General features: G+C 39.9%; 1 protein-coding gene across 2 annotated transcripts in view; it reads left to right on the top strand.

Annotated features, from left to right (window-relative positions):
- The window catches only part of LOC106880055 (F-actin-uncapping protein LRRC16A), a 547,921-nt gene that overhangs the window by 166,920 nt on the left and 367,137 nt on the right, over positions 1–13,864 (top strand). For both annotated transcript variants that reach the window (XM_089356189.1, XM_089356195.1), the window contains exon 12: positions 4,196–4,347. In XM_089356189.1, the coding sequence (XP_089212315.1) occupies positions 4,196–4,347 (152 nt within the window). The remainder of the gene's footprint in view (positions 1–4,195; positions 4,348–13,864) is intronic.

A 13,864-nucleotide genomic window follows, 5' to 3' on the forward strand; every position in this document is an offset into this window, starting at 1 on the left:
CAGTTGATAGGTACCCTGGACCACACACTATCCATCTCAGGCCACAATTGGTATTTCACTAGTGATGCTTTGGCTGCCGGTGCACAACTTCCACATGATTTTACACAATTTTCAATGTCCCAGTCAATTGTCAGCCAATATACATAGATCCTCATTAAAGCTGTCATTCTCAATATTCCCGGGTGTCCACTGTGGAATTCCTGCAATACTTATTTCTATAGTGCAGTTGGTACTACCACTCTTTGTGCATACATTAAAACATTGTCACTTAGTAAAAAATTATTCAAATTTGTATTTTTATTTTGCTTATTTTTCAACATTTCTTTCATTCTTGTAATGTAATTATCCTCTGCAGATTTCATTTTTATATCACGCACTATCACTGGCAGTTCGTGAATAACATTACACATAATACTTTTGATTTCATTTTCTGACTACAATGAGGCTTGTCACTGTATCTTCTATCAGTTCTGCATTCTTGGGAATTAGTCTCAATAAACAGTCTGTATGACCAATATTTTTTTCAACGGAATATACTGGATTTCAAAATTGCAGTTTAGCAATATTGTACCACAGCATTGTAGTCAGTTCGCTGTATGGGTAGGCAGTCCTTTTTTTGATAGTAATGGTCGATGGTCAGTTGTAACATACTTCTACCATGTAGAAAGTTGTGAAATTTTTTTACTACAAAAATAATCGATAGAGCCTCCTTCTCTATCTGGTTATACTTGTTTTCTGCTGCTATCTGTGGACATGAAGCATGAACTACTAGCTTCACATTTCCATCTTTATATTTGTGTAGCAAGACTGCTCCTATTCCATAATTCTAAGCTTCCGAAGCCACGACAATGTCTATTTCAGGGTTGAAATGCACTAGTGCCAAATCAGAATTTTTTTATCTCTTCAAACGTGTTTTGACACTTTACCGACCAATTCCATTTTACTTCTTTTTTTCAGTAAATTGTTTAATGGTGCTCTCAATTTATGCATGTTAAGAATGTAATTTTGATAGTAATTGACAAGCCCAAGGAAAGGTTGCAATGTTTTGTGGGGAGGCATATCTTTAATTGTGTCTGCCCTCAACAGGTCAGGACATCTATTTTTATCAATAATTTGCCTTAAGTATTTGATTTTTGGCAAAAAGAACTCACATTTCTCTTCACTCAGAGTGAATCTGTAGTCTCTTATTTTTTCAAACACAGCTTTTATATGCTCAACATGCTGGTCATGCGAATTATTTTTAATCAATATGTCATCAAGGTATGGAATTGCGAATTGACAGTCCACCAACATTGCATCCATAACCTGTTGAAATATTGCAGGTGCAACCTTCAGGCCAAAGGGCAATCTATTATATTTGTACAATCCTCTGTGTGTATTTACTGTTAGAAGTTTTGAGCATCCCTCATCAACCTTTATTCGCAGATACACCTCAGACAAATCCAATTTCAAGAATATTTTGCCACCATTTAATTTTGCAAAAATATCCTCTGAAGTAGGAAGTGGATAGAGACATGTCTTTTAAACTGTCATTCAGACTCCTAGAAAAATCAGCACACAGCCTAATTTTGTTAATTTTTTTTTATATACACACAATAGGTGCTGCCTATTTAGAGTAATCCATTTTTTTGATAATTCGAGTCTGTCTAACTCTTCATCTACATTTTTTATTGCAGCAAATGGTACTTTTCTATTAGATTTGAATACTGGCACAGCGTTCTCCTTTAATTGAAAACACGCTTCAGTCTTTTTACATAGACCTAGCTCATCTGACAGTACTTGAGGAAACAACTTTTTAAATTTTCTCTTCAATTCCTCAGATGGCTTATTTTTAGAGGGCCTTATGGGGAGAACCCATAAATCAAATAATTCCAACCAGTTGGTACCAAACAAATTGGTAGTGTTCTTTATATGAAAAACTTTCGCCTTGCAAGATTTTCCTCAAAATGTGACATCATTCCACATTTCACCTACAAGGTGTAGTTTGTCACCCATCATACCACGTGCAGTTTTTGCTGTTTTCCTTAATATAGGTTTCCCTATTTTCTTCCATGTGTTGGTGTTAATGATTGAAATGTCTCTACAGGTATCCAGTTGTAATATTTGCTTTGTTTACGTTTACGTGTACAAATTTCCTTATTTGAGAGTCAATTTTACTTTCTGCTGAGAGCACTTTAGAATTTTTTACATTTGACCTTCATATTTTAATTCTGCAGTGTGAACTTTTGTGTCTAAATTTTTGACAACTAACATTTTTGACAGTCTTTTCTGAAATATAGGCTTTAACATCCATAACATGGATTAGGACCTAGCAATAGATCACTCAGATAACAGAAACTTTTAGGAATCTTCCTGGGCATTTCAGAAAATGTTCTTAGAGTTTATTGCTCTGGCACATCTACCACATATAAAGTCTACTTCAATATTCTTACAATTCCACTGTGTTCATAGTTTGCACTGAGTACACTTTATATATTTCTGTCCCTTTTCTCTATATCAAGCAGGGTTATAGATTCTAGCTTACTAGAACTTTTGCTCCTGCTAAATTAACTATAAGGTCCTTTGATTCCACCTCAAATGTCTTCTCTAATTCTATCAAGCATTCTGCTGTAAGAAAGAGGTCATTAGCATATTGTAGTTCTCATAGTAAATAGTCTTAAATTCCTCTGTAATGGTCCGGAGGACTATGATGAATAGGTGGTGACTAGGAATTAAGTCCGTCTGACCTACCTTTACACTAAATTCATTGCCACACTCATCATTAATCCTGATGCACTATCTTGCAGTTCAGAACATCTTCATACTGTAGAATATAGGCAAACCTCTTACTTTCTGCTATCTGCACTTGTCACCCAACTTCTCCTATAGCTACCTGATATAATTTTCTGATATTTCTATTTTACCAGTCTTTTGAAGCTTGTCTTTTCACTTTCATGGTTCTGTCTCTCTCATCGTCCAACCATCATATCACCCTCAGTTTGGCTGGGACTTTGCACTATCCACCGATTTGGTTGTCCTGTAAGAATTTCCAGTTGTCATCTGTGGTTTTGTCTCTATCTTCTGCTCCTTCTCATCAAATGCTTCAAATAGTGCTTTTCTGAGTTTCTCATTGTCCACTGGATCTTTGAGCTTCTACAACTTATTTTTCCAGACTGGTTTGCATCTCTGAGTCCTTTCAGCTACTAACCTATGTTGGTTTGTATATTCTTTATTCAGGAAGAACTTAGCATTCACAAGCATCTGTCTATCCCATTTTCTGGTGAGAATGTAGCTAATCTGGTTTATGTGCCTTCCAGATTGGCATGTGATCAGATAGCTGTGTGGTTTCCTGAAGTTCATGTTACAGACAAGTCATTTGCATCACAGAACTTCAGCAGCTTTGTTCGCTTCTCATTTCTAGAACCAAAGCTCCACACAACTCAGTGGAATTCATCTGGTTGGTGTCTATCATGTCCATTTAAGTCACCAAACATATGATCATTATCATTCGTTATTAAGGTGATCTCCAAAAAAGCCTTGTAAAATTGGTTCATTTACCAGTTTAGCTGAACCACAAATTTAGTAGTAATAAATGTTACTTGCTTTTTCCAAGATTAGTCTTAGCTTAACTATTGTCACACACTTTGACAATTTCAGTTGTCTCATCTAACCATTGCCTACACCACCCATCCCATTACTGCTGCCCATCCAAAGAATTTGCACCTTTATTCCTTGCTCATGAGTAGTCTAGCTGAGGCTCCTTTCCATCTTAATTCTTGCATTCAGCACATATCTACACACTTCTACTCTAGCATTTCAACAATCTCAGTGGACCTACCTTTCATTGTGCCTATATTGAGTGTAGTGTCTCCGAAGCTGTGAACTTAATAAGAAGAGTGTGTGTGTGTGTGTGTGTGTGTGTGTGTGTGTGTGTGTGTGTGTGTGTGTGTGTAGCTGAGGATTGTTATCAGCACCTGCAAAGATGATTTTTTTCCAAGTGCTTAGCAGGTGGAAGAGGGCACATGTCCAGCAAAATTAAACCAATCAATTACAACTCAGTGAATTATAATTTTTCTCAATCTTGCAAACTATTTGAAGCAAGTAGCTGCAGATAGAAAAGAGAGATGTGGATAAAGGGGAAGTAGAGGTTTCTGGTTAGCTGGAAGAATTGAATGTTTTTAAATATATGTAATTATTTTTGCTTTCTCTATTTCAGACTTTTGCTTCTTGGTATTTCCAGTAATATCAATGTGAACCAGTTGCATCTTGACCTCAGTGGTAATGAATTGCGCTTTTCTCCACCATATGAAATTGATGTCATTATTGGTCACATGACAAATTTGATAAGTTTAGATATCAGCAACAATAGTAAGTTCATTTATAATCTTTCTCATAATTTACCATTGTTATGGCTTGCATTGGTGTGTGTGTGTGAACATATTTGAGTGACAGAGGGTTAGTTCATTATGTTCATATCTCTTAAATTTTAAGCCCATCTCCTGTCTCATAGTACACATATATCTCTCTTTTTCTAGCTTGCTGTATATTATTTTTCTGTATATCATCATCATTTTATTGTCTATTTTTCCATACTCCCATAGTATCCATGAATCTTATTCAACACGATATCTTGTAACTTTTTATAGAAGTTTGGCAACAAATTATTTGTTCATTAATGTTCAAAACCTAGGTACAAGTGGTAATTATTGAAAATATTTTTATTTTTCATCCCCTTAGAAATTACTTTTAACCATGGTTTGGACGTTGACTGTTACGTTTATCATGTAAGGTGTCCTGTTAGGGATCACCTCATTTGTTATACACAAATTTGATAAGTTTAGATATCTAATTTAGATACACTAATTTTATATATATATATATATATATATATATATATATATATATATATGTATATATATATATATATCTGTATGTATATGTGTGTGTGTATGTGTATCATCATCATCATTGTTTAACATCCGTTTTCCATGCTACCATGGCGTCTGGAAAGCCAGGAGGCTGCACCAGGCTCCAGTCTGATCTGGCAGTGTTTCTATGGCTGGATGCCCTTCCTAATGCCAACCACTCCGTGACTGTAGTGGGTGCTTTTTACATGCCACCGGCACAGGGGCCAGAGGAGGCTGGCACCGGCCATGATCGGTTGGTGCTTTTTACATGCCACCAGCACGGAAGCCAGTCAAGGCGGTACTGGCATCGGCCCCGTTCAGATAATGCTTTTTATGTGCCACCAATACGGGTATCACAACTACAATTTCCATTTGATTTTCATTTTGATGTTGATGTACTTGACTCAATAGGTCTCCTCAAGCACAGCAGGTCACCTTACGATCCAAGGTACTTTTGAATGGGCTGGGGCTGGTTATGTGAAACTGGTGTAGGATACAGCCATGAACTCACTTTATTCGCAGTCACAGCATATCTCCAGAGGTCTCAGTCTTTCGTCATTGCTCTGTGAGGCCCAATGTCCGAAGGTCATGCTTCCCTACCTCATCCCATGTCTTCCTGGATCTACCCCAGATTCCTTCAATTGTTTGGGAGTGGCACTTCTTCACACAGCTCTCCTCATCCATCTGTAGTACCTGACCATACCAGCACAAACGTCTCTTTTGCATGCCACATCTGATGCTTCTTATGTCCAACATTTCTCTCAGGGCGCTTACACTCTGTCGTGTGTGTACACTGACATTATACATCCAGCAGATCATGCTAGCTTCATTTCTTTCAAGCCTATGCATGTCCTCCACAGTCACAGCCCATGTTCCACTGCCGTGAAACATGGCAGTTTACACACATGCATCGTACAATCTACCTTTCATTCTGAGCGTGAGGCCCTTTGTCACCAGTAGGGGTAGGAGCTTTCTAAACTTTGCCTAGGCTATTCTTATTCTAGTGGTAACACTCTCAGAGCATCCACTCCCACTACTAATTTGGTCACCTTGGTAGTGGAAGCTATGAACTACTTCTAGTTTCTCCCCCTGAAGTGTGATAGAATCTATTTTCTGAGCATCTATGGTGTTTATTGCTCCTGTGTATCTGTCACACACAAAAACTATATTCCTGGTTAATCTTCCTTTGATATTGCTGCACTTGTTATGTGTCTATAGCTTACACTGGGTACATCGTATGTACACCTTTTCTACAGATCGAGCAGGACCACCTACCTGAGGGTGTGTGTGATGAGTTCGCCTTCCTACTTACTAGAACTATGGTCTTTGCTACATTGACTCTAAGGCCTTTTGATTCTAAACTTTGCTTCCATACCTGCAATTTCTTCTCTAGTTCTGGTAGTGATTCTGCTATGAGGACCAGGTCATCAGCATAGAGGAGCTCCCAGGGGCAACCCGTCTTGAATTCCTCTGTTATTGCCTGGAAGACTATGATGAATAAAAGGGGACTGAGAGCTGATCCTTAGTAGACCCTTACTTCTACCCGGAATTCTTCACTATACTCATTGCTAATCCTTACCTTACTAACGGCCGTTTCTGAATAGGGCCTGTACAGCCCTTATGAACCATTCGTCAATCCCCAGTTTCCACATTGCCCACCAGATAAGGGATCGGGCACCCTGTCAAAGGCTTTCTCCAAGTTCACAAAAGCTAAGTATAGGGGTTTAAGCCAGGAATATAGCATCAGTGGTACTTCTACCCGGCACAAAACCAAACTGCATCTCATCTAAGCAGATTCTCTCCCTAATGAGATGGGCTATGACCCTCTCCATGACCTTCATCACCTGATCTTGCAGTTTGATACCCCTGTGGTTATTTCTATCTAGAGCATCACCTTTACCCTTTCGCCATTAACACTTTATATGTATGTATTTAAATGTACTGTTTACTAACAGCTAATTTTTCTCACAAGCTAACTAATTAAATTAGGTTAATTACTCATTTCTTGGCCTGTTTAATTTCTAATTCCTCATTTCACTAGTTTAATTTCTCATCTGCCATGAACACTATGAATGTATTCTATACTAAACACTCCTGCTACTTTCGTTCATTCCTCATACCATCTCCCCAAATTAAACTTGCTTGTTCGTGGTGTGCCCACCCTGTCCTGCCCCCACCACCAATACCGGATACCTCGATCTTTATCCTGATCTTTATCTATCTTCTCACCATCTACACTGGATATGTCTCTCTCCTCCCACTACCATTACCTGATGTCTCTTCTGTCCACTGCTCCTCCTCACTGGGTTGTTCTCTACATATTACCTGCATTCTTCTTCTCCCTCCTTCCTGGGACATATGCAACTAACTTGGTTGCCCACCTACTTACCAGCTATCTATTGTTTCGTTCCCTCTAGCAATCTCTCACGACCATTACCAGATGTCCCTTCTCTCAATCCCCCTTCCTCACTGGTGCTATTCTCTATACTACCTGCACCCCCACTCTCTCCCCGAAAAATGCAACTAGGTTAGCTGCCCACCTACTTAACCAACTATCCTTCGTTTCATTTCATCCTATCTAGAAATATTCCAACAACTACCCAGTAATTTTCCATGCATATATCAAATGAAAGAGACAGCTAATTGGCTGTCCGTGTGTGCTTGTTCCCCTGTGTCTGTATGCATGCATGCTTGTGTGTATATATAGATGAACTTGCTTCCTCTCTCTCCATCTGAAATCACACCCCACCTCTTATGATGACCATAATGCTTATACTCACAATGCCGCTAACACCTAATCCTACCTCCAATAGGGGCAACAGTCTTAATCTTAACACGCTTAAATGTTTGAATGATGTCAGATTGGAAGTGAGAACAGATGAAGCATGCCTACAAAAATGAACATGACAACCTCCCTCTTCTTTTCAGGCACTGAATAACATCTCTCCTTCCCAAGCCTCACCCCACATTCCTTTCTCAGTTTTCAGAGTTGGCACAGTCAATGTAGGCACACTGAAAAGTAGGTCTAGTGAGATTGTAGAGATGCTTGAAAAAGGAGACGTGTCAATGTATGCTGCACACAAGAGGTAAGATGGAGAGGAGCTTCAGCTAGGGTCCTCACAGGCAAGGTACATAGGTATAAAATCTTCTGGCAAGGTAACATGGATGGAATGGGGGGGGGGTAGGCATACTCCTTGCAGAGAAATGGGTAGATAAAGTCATAGAGGTTGTCAGGGTATGCGATAGAGTGCTTAAGCGCAGGCTAGTCCTGCAGAACAGCACAGCTACAATTATCTCTGGCCACACCCCACAAGTGGGCCTACCAAATGATCAGAAGGACCATCTTTATGATACCCTTCTACAGGCTACTTCAATAACGAGTGGCATTGACCTCATCTTTGCTTCTGGAGATTTTAATGGGTATGTTGGGCAGCAATCCGGTATCTTCACTGGTGTACACGGGAGCCATGGTATTGGTTCCCGAAACAATGAGGGAACTAGGCTACTGGAGTTCTGCGATGCATGTAACCTTTTAATCTGCAACACTAAATTCAGGAAACCAGACAGCCACCTGATAACCTATCAATCAGGTTTCTCTGCTAGCCAGATTGATTTCATCCTCACTAGACAGCGGGACATAGAAGGTAGCTGGAAATTCCTATGGGACAGCTTGCTGAGTACCACAGACCAAGTCTGTGGATGGTGCATAGTCCCTTCCAGACCTAGAGTTACATGGTGGTGGAATAGTACAGTAGGCAAAGCCATTAGAGCAAAAAAACAGGCCTAGAAGGGTGGGGGTGGAGCTAGCAGGGAAGTCTACCAGGTAGCCAAAAGGGAGGCTGGACAGCAGGTTTACATAGCCAAGGGTGTAGCAGAAAAGAAGTTTGCCAATGTCCAGCGACGTGAGAACCAAAGAACTGAAATATTTCGGATTGCAAGACAGTGTGTGAGAAAAAATTGTGATGCCACAGGAGAGAAATGTGTTCGCATGGATGATGTTGTACTTGCTTTTAATGATTCTGAAAAGAAAGAGGCTTGCAGAAGCCATTATGAAAGATTGCTGAACGTGGAGAATGAATGGGAGGAGGAGAGCTTGCCAAATGTTGATACAGTAGAGGGACCAGTTATCCGAATAGACTCTGGTAGATAAAGTAATTAAGGGTATGACGCCAGGAAAAGCCCCCAGCCCATCTGGAATCACTGCTGAGATGCTTAAAATATCTCGTGGTGTGGGCTATGGCCTAGTCACCCACATTGTAAACCAGGCATGTATGTGTATATCTATGTGTTTGTGTGTGTGCGGGTGTGTGTGTATATATATATATATATATATATATATATATATATATATATATATATATATATATATATATATATATATAGAGAGAGAGAGAGAGAGAGAGAGAGAGAGGAATTCAAGACAGGATGCCCCTGGGAGCTCCTCTATGCTAATGACCTTGCTCTAATTGCTGAATCACTATCAGAACTAGAGGAGAAGTTTAGGTGTGGAAGCAAGGACTAGAATCAAAGGGCCTTAGAGTCAACCTAGTAAAAACCAAAGTCCTAATAAGTAGGAAGGTAGACAAAACACAAACCCCTTCAGGCAGATGGCCCTGCTCAATCTGTAGAAAAGGCATAGGTAGAAACTCTATAAGATGTACCCAGTGTAAGCTATGGACACATAAGGTGTAGCAATATCAAAGGAAGGCTAACTAGGAAGATAGTTTTTGTAAATAAACACTGTAAATGTGCTGAGAACAACTTCTAGAAGTAGTTGATAGCTTCTGTTACCTAGGTGACCAAATCAGTAGCGGGGGAGGGTGCACTGAAAGTGTAGCCAGAATAAGAATAGCTTGGGCAAAGTTCAGAAAGATCTTATCTCTGCTGGTGACAAAGGGCCTCTCGCTCAGAGTAAAAGGCAGTCTGTATGACGCATGTGTACGAACAGCCATGCTACATGGCAGTAAAACATGGGCCGTGACTGCTGAGGACATGCGTAAGCTCACAAGGAATGAAGCCAGTATGTTCCGATGGATGAGTAATGTCAGTGTGCATACTCAGCAGAGTGTAAGTACCTTGAGAGAAAAGTTGGACTCAAGAAGCATCAGTTGTGGTGTGCAAGAGAGACGATTGCGCTTGTATGGTCATTTGGCGAGAATGGATGAGGATAGCTGTGTGAAAAAGTATTACAGCCTAGCGGTTGAGGGTACCTGTGGAAGAGGTAGACGCAGGAAGACCTGGGATGAGGTGGTGAAGCACAACCTTTAAACATTAGGCCTGACCAAGCCAATGACTAGTGACCGAGACCTTTGGAAATATGCTGTGCGTCAGAAGACCCTGCCAGACAAGTGTGACCATAATTCGTACCCTTTACCATGGGTGTAGCCAGCCCACTTATGCGTACCTTTCCTTCTTTGGACACAAAACCCTGCTTGCAAAGACCTGTTGAGGCAAGTGAAATCGAAATCGAACTCGAACCAAATTCGATGACTGGCACCCATGCTAACCTTCCTTCATTTGGACACTAATTTCTGTTTGTGAAGACCTGTTGGGGCAAGTGAAATCGAAACTGAACCAAATTCGATGACTGGCACCCGTGCCAGTGGAGTGCTAACAGCACCATCCGAGCAGGATCACTGCCAGAGCAGCTGCCTGGCTTCTGTGCCAGTGGCACATAAAAAGCACGATTTGAGTGTGATCATTACCAGCGTCGCCTTACTGGCACTTGTGCTGGTGGCACGTGAACAAAACATTCGAGCGAGGTCATTGCCAGTGCCACTGGACTGACTTCTGTGCAGGTGGCATGTAAAAAATACCATTTGAGCGTGGCCATTGACAGTACCGCCAGACTGGCCCCCGTGCCAGTGGCACGTAAAAGCACCCACTACACTCTCGGTGTGGTTGGCGTTAGGAAGGGCAGATTAGAGTCTGGTGCAGCCATCTGGTTCGCCAGTCCTCAGTCAAATCATCCGACCCATGCTAGCATGGAAAGCAGACGTTAAATGATGATGATGATAAATATATACACAGGTTGGGTGAAAAGTAAGTAGGCATTAAAAATTGGTAATAAAATCCATATTCTGTTGACAAATTTATTGAAACAAATGATACATGTTCTTTATTACATGGGAAAATGAAAATAAATCTTCATATTTCAACGTAAGCACCAGTGCCGTCAACTAGTTTCCTCAAACGGCCAGGGATGGAATGAATGACTTTCTGAAGGATGTTGTCTGGGATATCATTGAGAATCTCCTCCTGAATCCATGTCTCCAAGTCCTCCAGTGTGCAAGGTTTTGTCTTGTACACCTCCTTCTTTATGTAACCCCACAGGTAACAATCACATGGAGTAAAATGTGGACTTGTTGGAGTCCATTCCATATTCCATCCTGCAGTCACAGTCTTTGGGTTTTAGCTCTTCTACGTAATGGGGTTTCTACGGATGAAAATTCAACTTTTTATGCAACACCATACATATTGTGTGACTTGTTAGCCAACTTTCATGAGCTGCTTGACATGTTGATTTTTGCGGACTGTGATTAAACATGCCCTGCACTGTTGCCATGTTCTCCACTGATCAATATGTGCTTGGACGGCCACTTCTTGCATCATTCACAGAGCCCATGGTCATCAGCTTTGCATGACAACTTTTTGTCTCCAGACGTAATGATGCATGCTTGCCTTTCCATGCACACCACCATCCCTGAACCAAAACAATGGAATTCCGCACTTCATAGAGTGCCATTATCTTAGCTCACTCCTGAACAGTCCAGTGACTGGCCATCTGGAAAATAAGAAATAAGAAATCCCCTTTAGTGTTGTCTGTTTAAAATATGTTTTTGTTATGACTTCAGTGATACAAAAAATTCTATAAGCGATTTCTAATGCCTAGTTACTTTCCACTAACCATGTGTGTGTCTGTGTATATATATATATATATATATATATATATATGTGTGTGTATATATATATATATATATATATATATATATGTGTGTGTGTATATATATATATATATATATATATATATATATATATATATGTATGTATGTATGTATGTATTATTGAATAAGTTGGAGTCAACAAGAAGAAGTATAGAGGAACATTTATTATTTGTAATCCCTACAATTGTTTCCATGCGGCGTAGTTCTCAAGCTAGCAAGTATTTTATGTAAATGCTTCCCTGTATTATGAGATCTGGTTGTGTTTCCTCAGGTGATATATAAATGTTGTTTCCATAAACTCAAATTCTCAGCGTCAAGCGCCTCCTTTTTCTTTGTCATGGCCTGCATGGTAGTAGTAGCTGCTCAATGTATGAAAAAGTGTTGTGGCTGGAAGTCTGTTGGTATACTGATTTAAATGTATGGATAGAGTTGGATGGTGGTTTTTAAGGTTCATATTAAAGGGGGTGCCATTCAGTTTCTTTGTACTGTCAGTTTATTCTTCATGGTTGGTTACACTTGCCATTGTCCTTGGCTGACCTCCAAGAATTCAGTTGGTGAACTTACAGGTACATATACATCATTCTGTATAGATCTATATATATACACACCCATAGTGTTCTTTTAGTCGAATCACAACCAGAACTAGAGAAGAAATATCAGGTATGGAGGCAAGGTCTATAATCAAAGGGCCTTAGAGTTAACCTAGCAAATCCCTTCAGGCAAATGACCCGGCTTGATCTGTAGAAAAGGCATTAGTAGAAACTCCAGTGCAAGCTATGGAAACAGAGTTGGTGCAACAATATCAGAGGAAGGTTAATTAGGAAAATAGTTTTTGTGTGTGGCAGATGCACAGGTATAATAAACACTGAAAATGTACAGAAAATAGACTCCATCAACTGCCAATGGGATAAGCTACAGGTAGAAGATACCTTCCATTGTCTAGGTGACCATGTTAATAGTGGAGGTGTATGTTCCTAGAACATAGCTGCAAGAATAAGATTAAGGCGGGCAAAGTTCAGAGAGCTCCTACTTCTGTTGGCAACAATGGGCCTCTCTCCCTCAGATACACACACACGCACGCACGCATGCACGCACACACACACACACACACAGATATGTATATCTATCTGTATCAGATCATCCTATATAAGTTCTGTTTGAATTTTGAATAAAGAAAATAAGCGATCAAATGTTATATTTAATTGAAATTTAATCATCAATGTACTTTCCCTGATTATCTATGACTTCCTTCCATCTATTTACAAGCTTTTTAATCTCATCAATGTAAGACTCTTTTGGTTTCAAAGCGAAGAACTCTGAAATGTCAGTTTCAACCTCCTCCTGGCTTGCGAAAGTTATGTCTCCCAAATGATTCTGTAAACTACAAATCAAATGGTAGTCTGAAGGACAAGGTCGGGAGAATAAGGTGGATGAGGAATTTTTTCTCAACCAAGTTCTTCGATCTTCTGTGATGTGATCTTTGCAGTGTGGGGGTCATGCATTGTCCTGATGAAACATCACTCCTTTTCGATTCACTAAAGCGGGTCTTTTTTCTTCAATACTAGGTTCAAACGCCCTAATTGCTGACAGTAGACTTGAGCATTGATTGTTGCATTAGGTGGTAACAATTCAAAATGAATTACGCCTTTGCAATCCCACCAGATAAAGAGAAGAATCTTTTTCCTATGAAGTTCCCTTCTCGGTTGTGGTTGAGCTTTTTTCCTTTTACTAAGCCATTGTTTACGACGTTTAACATTTTGATAGAAGATCCATTTTTCGTCAACAGTCACAAGTCTATCCAAAAAGGGTGAAATGAGTTTGCGAGAATGGAGAGATGAGCAGATGTCAACTCAAGATTTGTGGTTGCTTTTGGACAATTCATGAGGCACCCATTTTCCAAGTTTAGGAACCTTTCCAAGTTGTTGAAGATGATGATGAACAGTTGTATGGTTTGAACTAAGCTTTATTACCAATTCTTCAACTGATAATGCAGGATTTTCTTCAAGTAATGCCTCAAGAAGCTTATCATCAAAC

Source organism: Octopus bimaculoides, chromosome 1, assembly GCF_046866305.1.
Source record: "Octopus bimaculoides isolate indiv1 chromosome 1, ASM4686630v1, whole genome shotgun sequence".
Classification (NCBI taxonomy): Eukaryota; Metazoa; Mollusca; class Cephalopoda; order Octopoda; family Octopodidae; genus Octopus; species Octopus bimaculoides.